General features: G+C 40.6%; 1 protein-coding gene across 9 annotated transcripts in view; it reads right to left on the bottom strand.

Moving 5' to 3' along the window:
- The window catches only part of frmd4a (FERM domain containing 4A), a 59,648-nt gene that overhangs the window by 14,364 nt on the left and 30,625 nt on the right, over positions 1-14,659 (bottom strand). For 6 of the 9 annotated variants that reach the window (XM_028430264.1, XM_028430263.1, XM_028430261.1 and 3 more), the window contains exons 3-12: positions 11,166-11,260; positions 9,630-9,722; positions 6,619-6,703; positions 4,793-4,849; positions 4,125-4,147; positions 3,699-3,749; positions 2,614-2,697; positions 2,447-2,512; positions 2,142-2,199; positions 1,904-1,990 (exon numbers count right to left, since the gene is read on the bottom strand). In XM_028430264.1, the coding sequence (XP_028286065.1) occupies positions 1,904-1,990; positions 2,142-2,199; positions 2,447-2,512; positions 2,614-2,697; positions 3,699-3,749; positions 4,125-4,147; positions 4,793-4,849; positions 6,619-6,703; positions 9,630-9,722; positions 11,166-11,260 (699 nt within the window). The remainder of the gene's footprint in view (positions 1-1,903; positions 1,991-2,141; positions 2,200-2,446; positions 2,513-2,613; positions 2,698-3,698; positions 3,750-4,124; positions 4,148-4,792; positions 4,850-6,618; positions 6,704-9,629; positions 9,723-11,165; positions 11,261-14,659) is intronic. The other 3 variants (XM_028430265.1, XM_028430268.1, XM_028430260.1) reach the window with 1 other exon arrangement.

Below are 14,659 nucleotides of genomic sequence, written 5' to 3'. Positions count from 1 at the left end.
TAATGTCTGGTGTGTTATGATTACAGCGCTAACAGGTAAATAAGTCAGTCAGTAAGGAAGTCAGTCAGCATATAAACTCCATAATCTGTGCCTAAACGAGTCAGAAGACACTAATGAGGCATTAGAACAGTGTGTGGTTCTGCTGTAAACCCCTGCCTGTGTACACTGGATGCATGTGGTAAACCAGGAAGGAGTCATTGTAATATAAATGTAGAGGGTGTGGTAGATGGTCTGCATTTAGAAACAACGGGATCCCCCTAATAAAAAAAAAAAACACTAATTAAACACATCTGGCTCCAGTACACACATCTATTACACAACATATAAAATTACTTAAGTCTCTCATTAATGAATAAAAAATATTTTACTGTGACCAAAGATAACTGGCCCAAAATGTCTCATAATTAGTGCCTCCATCTCCCTGAGTTAGAGAACTAAAAACCTACACAGTGAAAAGCTAGTGATTAAACTCTGAGTCACTGGTAAATACACTGACTGACTAATTATCAGATCTGTGCTTCCCTCAGATACAAAAGTGATGACACTTATTACTAACATAACATCTACACATTGTCTACTGACCGCCTTCTTTTCCAGTCCTCAGCTGTGGAAAAAAAATGCACCACCCACCCACTCTTTTCTCTGTGGAAAAAACAAACCTTTGCTGTGTTTACTGGGGCTTAGTTGGACTTGTGATTCTACATTAAGAAGACACAAAGTCCTTAGATCTCGTTAAACTTCCTAAAGACTCCAATCACATGTACACCATGAGGTGGCCCGTTCTTTACTAATTTCAAATGTAAGTGCTACAGTGAGAGAGATAGAAAGCAAGAAGGAGAGAGGGGACAAAGGAGAGAATTGGGATTGGGGGTGGGTGGGGTTGGGCGGTACTGAAGCTTACCAGACCAATGACTCACACTGACTGTTGCTATAGCAGCTGAACGCTTGATAAGTCAATTGCATGGGAAGGCTATTAACTCCTTCTTCACTACTAACACACCACTAACTTTTATGTGGAAGCTTGCATCTTTCATGCTGACATCCAAAATGTATATGAGGCAGAGAGTGTGACCCTTGCACAGGTTTTTTTTAGCATGTTCTGGAGAAGTGTCTGTAAGTCTAATGTAAGATAAGCACAATGCATGTTTCCTATCACCATGGTGATTTAAGAGTACTTAAAAGACACAGGAATCAGGCTTAGTGATGAGACTTTTTTTTTAGACTGGAATGCAATAATCAAGACTCACACACACACAGAGTGCAACTTTACTGGCAAACAGGAAAGCATTTGGCAGACAGGAAGTATTCATCAGGATGGTGAGTTCACAGTTTAGTCCTGTTCCTGTGTGTGTGCTTGTGTTTATGAGCAACAGTATCAGTGTGCATATTAGTGTGTCTTGGTGGCCTTTCCACATACAGGGATGATTCTAACACCATTAACACCCTGTGAGACAAGGCTGAATGCCAGAGATCGAGGCCCTAAACAAGATAGGGAGTCAGAGGTGAGAGTAAGTACAGCTTTCACAGATAACCCACTGGGTGAACTGACCAAGAGGAGGACGCTTCCACAGAAATAAATGGCAGACAGGATGTAAAACATTCCAAGACTGAATGTCTCCAGACTCTAGCAATTGTACCACAGTGTTAGTACTCTTTGCAAACACAATATCCTGACTCATTGGGTGGAAAAGTGGACAATAGGGAGCATGAAGAAAGACACAAAGATAAAAAAAAATCCATCTCAAGCAGCATTGTATTTATATTAACTATTCACTCTTCATGGGGTAGAAGAAAAACAAAGAGCTCTATAAATATCAATGTTATGCAATTCTAAACTATATAAAGTAATCTTTCAAAGCCCTGAGTCTGAAGTCTGTGAAGAGGACAGGTTAGAGATCCTCACCTTCCTGGGTTTGACTTTGTCCTGGTGGTCATACTGAAAGATGCCTTTATAGCTCAGACCCAACCACCACGGGATCCCCTGTTTGTCCTACAATACACAACAAAAATGCCTCAGAGAAGAAGTGTAAGAAAAAGAGAAGTAGAGATGCAAACAAATGCACAATTGGAACAGCACATATTTAAGCTGTATGTGGTGCATGTGTGAGAAAAAAAGGAGAGGCTGAGTAGTAAAACTGTACCTTTACGGCATAGTAATGCACTCCATATGTAGGCAGAGACTCAACAATGCTCATATAACTGTGAGGAGCAAGAAAAAAAGACATGTAAGACAGTCACAGAGAAGACAGCCTGAGCAAATCTAATAGACGATATACAGATTTTTATTTGCTTAAAATGTTTAAAACCATGCATCATTTTGACTTTATGTTGGTCTATCACATAAAATCTCAATGAAATACCTTTAAGTTTGTGGTTGTAAGGTGACATAATGTGAAAAAGCTTAAGAGGTATGAATACTTTTTCAAGGCACTGTATGCACACTTACTTTACAATAGCCTGTCCTCTTGATTGCCCATTGAGCTTTTTGTAATGCTCTATGACCCGGTCTTCACTGTAGGGGAGGGTGACAAAGACAATATTATTAAGGACGAGATTAACAACAGGTTGTTATACTGTACAATTTTCTGCCGGTTCTCTGGAGAGCTAACTCACCAGTAGGCCAGAGATGGATGCTCCTTTAGGGCCTGGGTGGGCAGAGCAGGGAGCTTTTTCAGGTCAGATCTTGTTGCATCATCACTAGAAAAGAAAAACCACAGGAAATGGTCAACACGACTCCTGCAAAAACAATCCTTCTCTGTCATAGGCATAGAAGATTCGCCAAAAAAAAGGACAGATTTCCACATTTCTGTAGAAAGAAACACACTGAAGTAGTGTATGTGAAAGGTCTTAGTTCAAACTTTACAGAACAGTTAGAATTAACTTTTGAAAAATGCGGGAGGAAGGAACTACTTAGTCAAGCGAAAGGAATGAATACTGAATGATAAATGCAGTATTTCAGAGACTGGGTGCGGTCTATCTGTGAACAGCTGCAGAGACAGTTGAGACTAACAGTTGGTCAAAAGAAAGAAAAAAGCAACAGAACACAAAAGATAAATACAGACAGATAAAAGCAGATAAAACATGTGGATGAAGCAGGAAAAGATTAAGATAAAGACGGACTAAATGATACAGGGAACAATGTAAAACCTAAAGGGAATTGGCCCCAGTTTCAGTTTTCAGACCTCCAGTGGCAGGAGGTCTTTATACCCCACTCTAATCCCCAGCCTCTTTCTCGCCTCCACCAAGGCCCCAGAAGTTTGGGGAAAGCCCTGGGAACATAACAACCGATGAGCTAAAGCTTTGGAAGAGATCCCATCCGCCCTGTCCGTCTGTCGGTCGATGTGTGGATGTAACTGTGTCTGTGTGTATGTTGTTATGTTGGTTAATTTCCATTCTTACTTATTTTATTTTTTTTAAATTACAGCTACAAAGTCATCAGATTCTTATCTAGTATCAGATTTTTACAGGAGCAGCAATGACAGAAATGATGTGGTACATTTGATATGGGTAGGGGGAGAAATGTACAGCTGGGAAGAACCATGCAGAGGGCAACATCTATGGTGGTTTAAGGGGAGGGAAGTATGCGTGAGTGTGGGGGCAGAAGGGGTAATGGAGAGGGGGAGGAAGGTGAAAGGAATGTCTCCAGAGTGTGTTGCATTCCAGCCCACTGCAGGATGTTGTATTTATTTACTCCTTACATCGATGGAAATGAGGTCAAAGGTGATGGCTGCTGAAGGCTGTTACTCATGCTACAACAAAGAAATGGAAGGATGACTCTACTGTGCATTTAGACTGCACAGACATCGGAAATGACACGTAGTGCACAGCTAATATGGAACATATACTTAGACCATGACTTAGGAGCTCCATGACTACAGGATTTTTACTAATGAAAGATTAGAGATAATCCTGACATTTCTGAGTGATAATCTGGTCAGGTCTTTCACAATGAAAAAATCTGATTAAACTTCTGAGTAATGCTACCATTACACAAACCGACACACACAAAAATGATCATTTGAACCATTTCCCATCCGTCAGCAGAGACCTTGTTAGTGTCACTGCCTTCTCTCTCATTCATGAACAACTGACAGATATATTCAAAGAAATACTAGTGGGCTTACCTGGTGAAGTCACCTTTAGCCTCCTGTGGAACAGAAAGGAAAAAGCAGTGAGAAACAACAAGGCAGTTTACCTATGTGAGTGAGTTATTCCTGAGCAGTGACTAGTGTGTTTATGTACTGTTTGCAAAGCACAACAAAGCCTGCAGTGCTGGAATGAGAGAAACATTAAACCTCCATCTGGAGTGAAACTTCTGAAGACCTACAGAGCTGATACCTGATACTGTACATCTGCACCTGCACACAGAGGACACACACACATACACAACCACTCAAGTCCAACCTATGTGTAACATGACCTTGCAGAATCACTGCTAATGGTCTGACCTGCTCTGAGAAAGGGACAGGAAAGAGAATGGGCTGGGACTGAGAAGGATTTGAGTCTGAAAACAAGCATTTTACCAAGACAGATGATTTTTTTGGGGGATTTAAAGCCTCCTGACGTTACTGCAGATCAACACCAGATTGGTGACTAGATAATGTGAGTTTAATCCTTCACAATTATAGCAGTTGTAGATAACATGAGTTTAATCATCATCAATTAGGATCAAAGACTGGTGTTTTTATAACTGTTCTAGGGAAGAGCAGCAGCCCCTAGAATAACTTCCAAAGGGACATCCACACACACACGAACACACACAAACACAAAAAACACACACACTTTATCTTACTTGTAGAATGTAGGAAGCTAATTCGAAGACAATATCACTGTCCACTTCAATAAGCTCCTGCAAGGAGAGAAAAAAAGGACAGAAGCTGTGAATGAAACATTTCCGCGTGATGGGAGCATGTAAATAAATAAAAGACACTGTACTGACATTGGGGGAAAAAGTGGTCATGATTAAACTCATCATCCTTTCATCATTCAAGATAAGTTACTAGTTTCTTTCATGTCCTCACCGCTAACCCTCCATTTTTTCTTTTTCCCTTCTCCAATTTCATGACGTCTTCATGTGGAAGGAGAGATCACAGGCAAAGAGAAGGGGGTTGGGAGAGAGGGCTTTAAGGGTTGAGGGTGAGCATGGATGCACTGGTTAATGACTACTGAGTACATTTTTACAAATGAACAGATAGGGAAGAAGAGACATGAGGCAGAGAGGTAGAAGCGTGTATTTGGTTTCTGTTGGTGCTAACACACACCAACCATGTGTGTGTGTATGTGTGTAACATTATGGGAGAAAAGGACAAGGGTTAGTGAGCAGTGAGGAGTGGGTCATGTGTGCCAGGAATGTCCCTGTTACAATCCACTTCTTAATTGGTTGAACGATCAGACAGCAAGGATGTAACGCTAGACATAAAAAACACACCCTGGTCGTACCACCCAGGAGGCTACAAAACATCACGTGTGTTTTTCTGCAGAAAATGACTTATACAATCACTGACTGATTTAAAATGCATTTAAATCCTAATCTACAACATCTACTGTGCACATGTTCACTAGGAATACTATAAGATATTTCCTCTCCTCTCTCCTTCCATGGGGTCATCAAGGTCATGAGTAGATAGAGATCACAGATTTCACAGAAGACATTTAGTTGCTTAAGTCTCTAAACTTGACCTACACAACTTAAATCTTTCAACATACGTACACTTAAGTTCATTATACTGTTCAATAAAATTAGCTAAGGTGGAAAACCTGTTTACTATACTAAATATGCATTGAACAAAGCATTCACAAATGAAACACTTTAAAACAATTCATTGTATTTGGTTTGGATTAAACTCACAAAAGTTGTCAAGACAATTTCACATTTGTCTACAGTGATTTGACTAGGACATTTCTAGGATGTTTTGTTTCCTTTAAGAACACACACGCCCTCTTCTGGATATGATACATAACTGCTCGACATAGAGGCTAGGCAAACCATTTCCATTTGAGTGGCAGGTAGACTTGTAGTAAGTGTAGTAAACTGGTAATTACACATTTTAAAACTCCCAGCTGCCTAAATGTTACCCAGTCCACTGAAGAGGATATCCTCTAACAAACAAAACAGGGAGTCGCTAGACTCCCAATGTACAAAACATATAACTGTTCAAAAAATAATTATATGCACTTTTCTTTAAGTGAACAATTTAAAATATAAATCCACTGCTGTTGAAACAGCCAAAGTAGAAATGTGCTTCAGATGGTAGTAAATATGTCAATTTTTTTACTAGTTGCTAGGAATGTGGAGCAGCACATAGCATGATGGGTAACAGCTGATGCAAATGGTTCACATTTTCTGCTTCACCAATCAGTGTGCAGGATGGACATCCAAGATTAGAAGAGGGATAATGAAGTGGCATGCCTTTAACAACATAATTATTCACATAATTCTAATTTATACTTATTAAGGATAATTACCATCTCCTGGTAACATGTATTTAAGACCAGAGGGACATGTTGGTTTCAGATACAGAATCAGAAAGGATTCCTACCACTTCTAGATAAACAACTCCCTCCATTGTAAGCCATGTGTGCTGAAAATGCATCATGAGAACAAGTTAATGTATTTACCTTGTAGATGATAGACTTGGCATTGAGAAAGAACAACTCAATGGTGGCATTGTCCTTCAGGTATGATATGCTCTCTATGTAGAACCTGAAAACACAGAGGGAATTTCTTCAATATAATGTAATTGGTTGAACTTTACTCCTCTGAAAACAACATGTTTATGTATGATATTTGTTAAAATACACATAAATAAAACACTAGTTGCAGACAGACATGTCATGTTGTCTGTCACAACATCATCTGTCAGAAAGGTGCAGTGATAAAAGTGACCAGAGGGGGGCACACCATACCAAAGGCTGACCCTGTATATCAACACCTTTTACACTTCACCTTACATCCAATCTCCCTATCACCATGGCGGCTGGCAATGATCCATCATTAGTTTGTGAGTGTGTGCACATTCCACAATCTGAATCTGCAGGCACACAAACACACACATAGACTGAATGTGCACACGATGCACTTCACACATTGTCTGCCTCTGTGCATCATCAGCAGTCAGTGTGCAGTGATTGCACACACATACACACACATGCTGTCACATACGGGAGAGAGAAGCACAGTAACCCACTTCTGGCACAGTGCTGAGGAGGGAACTAACATAATAATGCAGTCTAAATTTAGCTCATGAATGCATGCAGAGCCAGAGGGAAGCGAGGATGGTGCACTAGGAAACTAGTCATAGCTCCTCTCTAGTGGAAACACACATCATAAAGATTCTATAGGATACAGATGCTCTCACATGCCCCATGAAATATTTTTGAGTGCAGTATTTCATCTGACATGCACAAATAACATGACATAAACATCTACATTAGGCATCATCAGTATGCAACTGCATTTAATGTGAGCACATGTTCCTATGAATACATGTGAATGAGTGAGTCAAATGGTGTATGTATGAGTCTGTATAGGTATTGAGTGGGGGGGGGATTGTAGGACGATCAATACTGGAGGGCTTAAATCACATTACCCATTGAGCTTCAAGAGAGAATGAGAGGGGCCTTGTCAATATTCAGTGTGAACATTTAATTAAACCCACCGTGTTGATGAGAAACACACACACACACTGCCAGCACAGCAGCAAGCAAGCAAAAAGCACCCACTGAATCAGCAGGAGGTGGGCAGTATCCTGGCATATATTGGGAACACACACATCACACAAACACCCCATGAGAATGCAAAAACATGATGTGCATGCACCCGCACAGAGGCAGGCGCACACACACACACACACACACACACACAGACACACATCTACACAACAAACCTTATATTGTGCTAATAGAAACAATATGTTCAGATAGATAATAGATTCAGGCCTGACATTTGGGCTGATTGTTTTTTTCCTCTATAGTCCAGAATCTGCATTTGTATTTGCGTGTCAAAAAAAACAATGATGGGGCGTTATTAAGGTGGTATGCAGGGTGTGACATTTGGAGAGATTGAGGTTAGAGATGTGACTGATGTGTGAGGAAGAATGGAGGGATGAAGCATCAAAATGGTGTTAAAGGTTCACAGTGTCGCAGCACTGCCACCACATCCTCAAACACCTATTAGTCTATGTAAACACACACACAGTGACCCCCACTCTGCTAAGCTCACCCCCACCAACAGGGACTCACACACACAAATGTACACACAGCTGTTTTATACGGTTAGGATTTCACACTGAACAGAACCTCACTAACATCCAATAAGATCTTTGGCTTTCACTGCTAAGTCAAATGACTGCAGTAGCTACAGATAGTTTTGGCTCCAGCTCCATTCAGCAGAGATTTAACATGACACCAGGGTAGACACACTTTCTGGTCACCTTCATCACTAAATTCCGTGTAAGGTGTCAAGTTTTAAAAAAGCAGGACCATCTGTTAATGCATGATTTTATCAACATGACCTGAGTATTTCGGCTGTGTTAAAGTGGCACTGTGTAAAGACTGTCCACTGAACAGCCTGAGCAGTACGGTCAGTGCTACTGTATGAATACAATTTGGCTGCACTGTTGCCTCACTGTGTCATGACTTGAGCCATGACATAAATGTCACCCTGGAAAAGGCCACTCAGTATCATTGTTTATTGACTTTATGTGCGTCACATTTACTATCTGTGTTACTAACAAAGACTCATTCCCTGGGGTGTTTATGACATCATTGAGCTAGGTTGTAACTGGGGACAGGGAACCCCAGAGGACACGAAACAAAGACTTGGCTTGCCTGTTCTGTCTGAGATTGTGGTGTGTGTGTGTGTGTGTGTGTTTGTATATATATATTTTGGGGCTGAAGAAGTGTGGGCGAGCTACGTTTTTTTATTATGACACACTGTCCTCTCAGGTCAGGTGGCTTTTTGTTGTGTTATTTTCAATTGCCTATTGAAGATAAAGCACCCACACACGCAGTCAAAAAACATACACACTTGTCATCCAGTGTGTGTGTGAGTCAGGAGTGTTTTTACATAAGAGTGGGACCATTGTATGAGCTGCACAAAGGGGGGAAAGAGAAGTGTGGATAATTTCATAACCCTGTCACAGCATGTCAAAAAAGAGCTGGCTTTTTAAGAGAGTAAAAAGAGCGCACTGAAACATAATGCTAACTAACTACTATGGAATTCTGTAATATACACTTTACGCTATAACATAACACATTACTTTATGAAAATTATAACTGCTTTTGCATCATTATACAGTGTAGTGATATAGACTTCTTTCCTTTGCCATCTTACTCTGGTATCTTGTAGTCACCATGGAGCTATTTGTTGGGATTTGCATGCAGTGTATACTGATGAGGTCTGAAAGGCTCATGATTGGCTGAGAGGCCCTGTGGCAGAATTTACACACTGGGGTCAGAGCAATTTCATAGGGGTCATTTCATAACTAATCTTATTAATCTATTCCTATTACCATGTGCATGTACTATGTGCACACACAAACAAGTTCAGACACACGCCTCCTCTCCTTTCCACACACATTCAAACACGATCAGGCGAGATACCTATAAGCTGTTGAAGAAAGACTCACCTGACACAGAAGTAGAGCACAATGGGACCGGACTTCTTGGGGAATTCATGCTCCAATACTCTGCGGTCCAGTTGTAACCAACTAAAGTGGCCCCTGATGAATCAAAAAACAAAAACAACCAATAAATGCTTCAGAGATGGCTGAATCCATAAAAGTTCATCTTGTGACACTGAATCTTTTTTTTCTTTCTCTGTGCCTATCCTTCTGTCCCACCCCACCCCACCCCACTCCCCTTTCCCTCTTTCTGCTTCCAGCAGAGAGAAAAACTGCAGAGACAGCTTGTCACCCTGGTTACCCTACATGGTCTCCTGAGCAACTAAGCAACATCTCTCTCAAGCTCTCCCTCCTTCCCACTCTTGTCTCTCAATCTCTCTCCCCCCTTTTTGCCCCACACAGCCTCTTTGCCTCACCGAGTGGTCAGAGTTGAGGCTTCTGCTCTCCCCAAGCACCCCAAGTAACAAATCTACACATCATAGATTTGGCCCTTGGGGACTGAGGCTGTAAAGTGAAAGCTGCTTTGCAGGACTGACATTGACCACAGTAATGCATCAGAGCCATGTAAATGCCACCAAGCAGAGGCCAGCCGTGCTTGACATCAGTGAAGGTTGTTTGCCTGTATGTAAATCATCAGCCTGTTTGCATGTTTTCACAAAACACAATAAAACTAATTTGAATGTCATTTTTGCATTTCAAGTCTGGCGAACTCATGATCTGTGTTAGCTCAGAGCAAGATAATCATAACCTCATTATAAAACAAAACCCATGTGTAACCAAAGATCCTGTCATACACTGATGAATGACCTATTGTCACAATCATGAGTCATTATTTTGCCTAGAAAAGATAGCAACAATGGCTAAAATGTGCACATAAAATAGATATCGAGGGTAAATATGATTTGTTTTCTATTTTAGAGACTTGTCTTTTCTTTTTCTTTCTTTTTTTTTTAAACCAACACAAAACACTTACGGTAAGTATACAAAAGGCACACTGGAAATTCCTCAGGAGAAAAACATGCCAAAACCAACAGCCACATTTTCAAAGTGGTACTTTTGTACACTGTGTAGCATCTAATGTTAACTTATATATATATATATATATATATATATATATATAAGTATATATATATATATATACTACTATATATATATATATATATATATATATATTTCAAGTAACTGGGGAACAACACCTGCTGCTATATTTATATATTTATATTATAACCTTTTGCACATTTCTGTACACATAGTGTATTTATATGCACACTGGTATTCCACTTTTGTGTTCTGTTTGTGGTTTTGAAAATATTCTTGAGGCTTTTACATGTGATAACATGAGATCCCTATCTCTGCATGTTTGTTTAGAACATATTTGATTTTCTAGTCATTTGCATACAGTTGTGTTTTGATTTCTCAAGATGCCACAGTGGAAATGGTTAAAAAACCTGGACCTTTTGGACCCATTTATCTGCAGTACCCTGGTTACTATTGTCATGCTTTCAGGTTTCTCCAAACCTATGATCTTTGAACGTTACTTACGTTTCGTCTGTGTATGCAATTCCGAAGTACTCCTTCTCCTTGAGATTGAAGTGAGAGGCAACAAGGTCCAACAAATCCTTAGCCATCAGTTTGGGCTGCAGGGAGACAGATAAATAAGGTTGGGTTAGGTTGTGGTCATATTAACCAGTTCAAATTTGGTTTGTGCACAAGTGAAGCTGTTTATTACATTGTACATGTGGTAAAGATTTATGTTAATGTATTATATCAGCAATTGATTTACTGCAATGACTAAGCATTCTAACACACAGCAAGGAAAGAGGAAGAGATAAATGAAAGCAAGAGAGAGAGAGAGTGAGAGAGAGACAGAGAGAGAGCATGGGAAAGATGGATGGAGTGTGTGGATGTTGCTGACAGTGCAGGTACCCTGCCCTTCCCCTCCCTCCCTCTCTGTCTTTCTGACCCACACGCCACTGCAGAGTCATGGCTATGGGTTGGAACTCTGTATTGCAGGGAGAGGTCTGCAGCTAGCTTCCTGGCTATCTCATACTACTCTGGAAAACAGCCTTAGTTTGAGAACATCTATTCATCACAACACTCAAAGACTGCAGATCATTTAAGCCAAGCAGAGGCCAGGGAGCACTGCCATATGCTGCTGGTTTGTCACATCCTGAGTAACAGTATTCCCGACCCTGAGGTTAACCATGGGTGTGCCTCGCTGCCTGAATTTATTCGCACACACAAATCTCACATATACTCACACAAGCCTGTTCAAAAACCTACAAACAGCTCACTTCTAGCAAAGAAAAACATGTGTTGTGCAGCACAGAACAAAGGAGGACAGGAGGATTCACTGTGTAAAGCCAAACATGCACACACAGGTGTACGCTTGACACCATATACTTTCATAGTATGCACATTCTTAAGAACCTCAGGTCACATACTATCTACTCACTGCATAGCTACAAACTCAGTGTGAGAAGCTTCTGTGAGCTATTTAAAGAGAAGAAGATGATGTCACACAGACGCCAAGCACACACACTCACACATCTCCACTGACCTAGATCCCATATAAGCAGCACGATGCCTACAGTGATCCTGCTACACATAAAGGCTCTGGAGAGATCAGAAGTGAAAGAAAGTGCTCGAGGTGTAGTTAACATATAGGTTAATTCTGCCTTGTATCATCATGTATGCATGTGATTGTATGAAACAGAAAGCAAGAGGGGCACTGTTGTAGATTCAGTCTCACGTCTCTGCTGTAATCCTACTACAAAACCCCACGATGTGTCTATGTGTTACAATATGACTGAATGCGGAGGTTAACTTGCCATCAAAGCGTGTATTGCATATTTATTCTATGTCAAACAAATGTCCTTGAAGTGCTGACGTTCACTAAGTTTAAGCCCTGATCTTGGTGCCCCCTTTCCACTGCAGCTCAGATCCTCTCTGTTATTTCTCCAAATGGGAGAGCAGGAGCATAGAAGATCAACACTAGACCCCTTTGAAGCACTCATCACATTTCAGATGTAGAAATTCTGGGTCTGAACTGAGGCTATCTTTATAGTATTAGCAGTAATTCATGTTTTGGTTCACCCTGAAAAACATACAGTGGTGGTCTTTCATTACCACACAGCACTCAACTGCCCTGGCAACAATATCAATTAAACAACACTCATGCCATGACAAAGAAACAAACAACGAGCAGGCGACAGGGGCACAAAGAGTACACTGTTGGAAACATGACATGGAGATAAAATAAAACCTCAGATACACGTCAGAAGTGCACAAATAAAGATACAAAAAAACAACACAGAAACCATTTCTGTGAAGCCAGGCTGACCTTCTTCCCTCAATATTATTATGAATACCAAGCAGACTGTAAAATTCACACTGGCAGCACTGGATAGTATAATTAAGTTTGCGTTCCACTTCAAACGACTACACACACCCTTTCAACAAGCATGCATGCAATGCAGTTTATCTGTGAGAGTGCAGATACCAGATGTGTAATAACACTGTGAAAGATACTAACAGTGATACACAGAGTGAATGACAGGTAATATAGTGATATGGCACACTAACATACACAAAAAGCAGACACTTACACTTACACACACACACAGTGGAGCCATCTATCAGACAGTGCAGCTCTTTGCTAGCTTAGACAACATTACTGCTAATAGATATTTAGCCTCTGCCTCCTCAGCAGCAGGTAATTAACAGTGTTAAGAATTACAGGGAGGTGCAAGTGAGGAGGACTCACGTTAAAGCTAACAGACAAGTGACAATCGCACAACTGTAGCTCACTTTGCTGGCTGGCAGCAAGTCATGGCCCAGTGTCTGCAAACAGCTAGTCAGGCCCTTGGTACCTTCAGAATGGCTCAGATTTATGAGGCTCCTAACTGATTTATCAGCGGCAGTCCATTGAGTTCAAGGCTGAGTAAGGATAAAGGTTTAAGCGACATACCCAGCATTAATTGGTTTATTTTTTTAATCCTAGGCTTTGACTAAAAAAATGTAATTTATGCGGACCACTCGCAAAAAGAGGAATGAAATGAAATGAAATGAAATAGGAATGAAAAGAAGAACGTGTATGAAAACAAAATAATTCCAAATTTATGGGCAACAGTGTACAAATTACAGTAGACTGTATGGGGATAAAGTTACAAAGCAATCACCAGGTAATAAAAAAAAAAAAAAATACAGGTTTTATATTTATTTTTTTAAGGCACATGCCCATCACTTATACACTGCTCTCATGTCTTTTGTAGCTGATTGAAGTAAAAACAGCAGGCATTTTGCCAATTATGTGCATCACCTTTTCTATTTACCAAAAATAACGCTAAATAAAAACAGTATACGGACACCGTAGCACTTTGTGGAATGTCACCAGGCATTTAGCAGTCAAATCCCAAAGTATCCCTGTTACACAATGTAATCTTCACATCATTATTTATCCTGCACTACGCTAAACCTCAGAAAATAGGCATTGGACTGACACATTTTCACCCGCTGATGTTTCTAGTGGTTAGCTTCTATCTTTACAACCTGGTCAGTGGGTGTGCGCTGCTGTCCCTTTGGCACATAGTTCCCTGCCAATGAGGCATTGCTCCATAAAGAAACCACAGAGGACACACTACCAAAGGTACGAGTATAAGGGGATAAGGAAGAGGAAAAGGTTGAATGACACTTCTGGGATTAAACAGCAGGTCAGTGTTACACATCACTGACAGAATTGAGATACAACGGTTCAGAGGCAAGCTGGCTGGTGTGCTTGGCATGGTTTCAAGAACTTAAATGGAAATCTCAACAGGACGCACAAGACCACACAGTTGTCAAAAGATAACTGAAGGCTATAATAGTAAAATGACATTTGAAATACACAATTGTGTGTACTGCCTACGAATTACTAGCATTTCTTCTTTTTGTAAGTGCAGTGTAGGACTTGAGTGCGTCCTAGTTCAGCGGAAAACTAAGAATAACATTGTAATTCTCTATGGTCCTGCTAAAAACTCGCTGACCTACAGTACATC

Source organism: Parambassis ranga, chromosome 19, assembly GCF_900634625.1.
Source record: "Parambassis ranga chromosome 19, fParRan2.1, whole genome shotgun sequence".
Lineage (NCBI taxonomy): Eukaryota > Metazoa > Chordata > Actinopteri > Ambassidae > Parambassis > Parambassis ranga.
The sequence above is the reverse complement of the archived record's forward strand: the minus strand, read 5'-3'. Positions and strand labels throughout refer to the sequence as shown.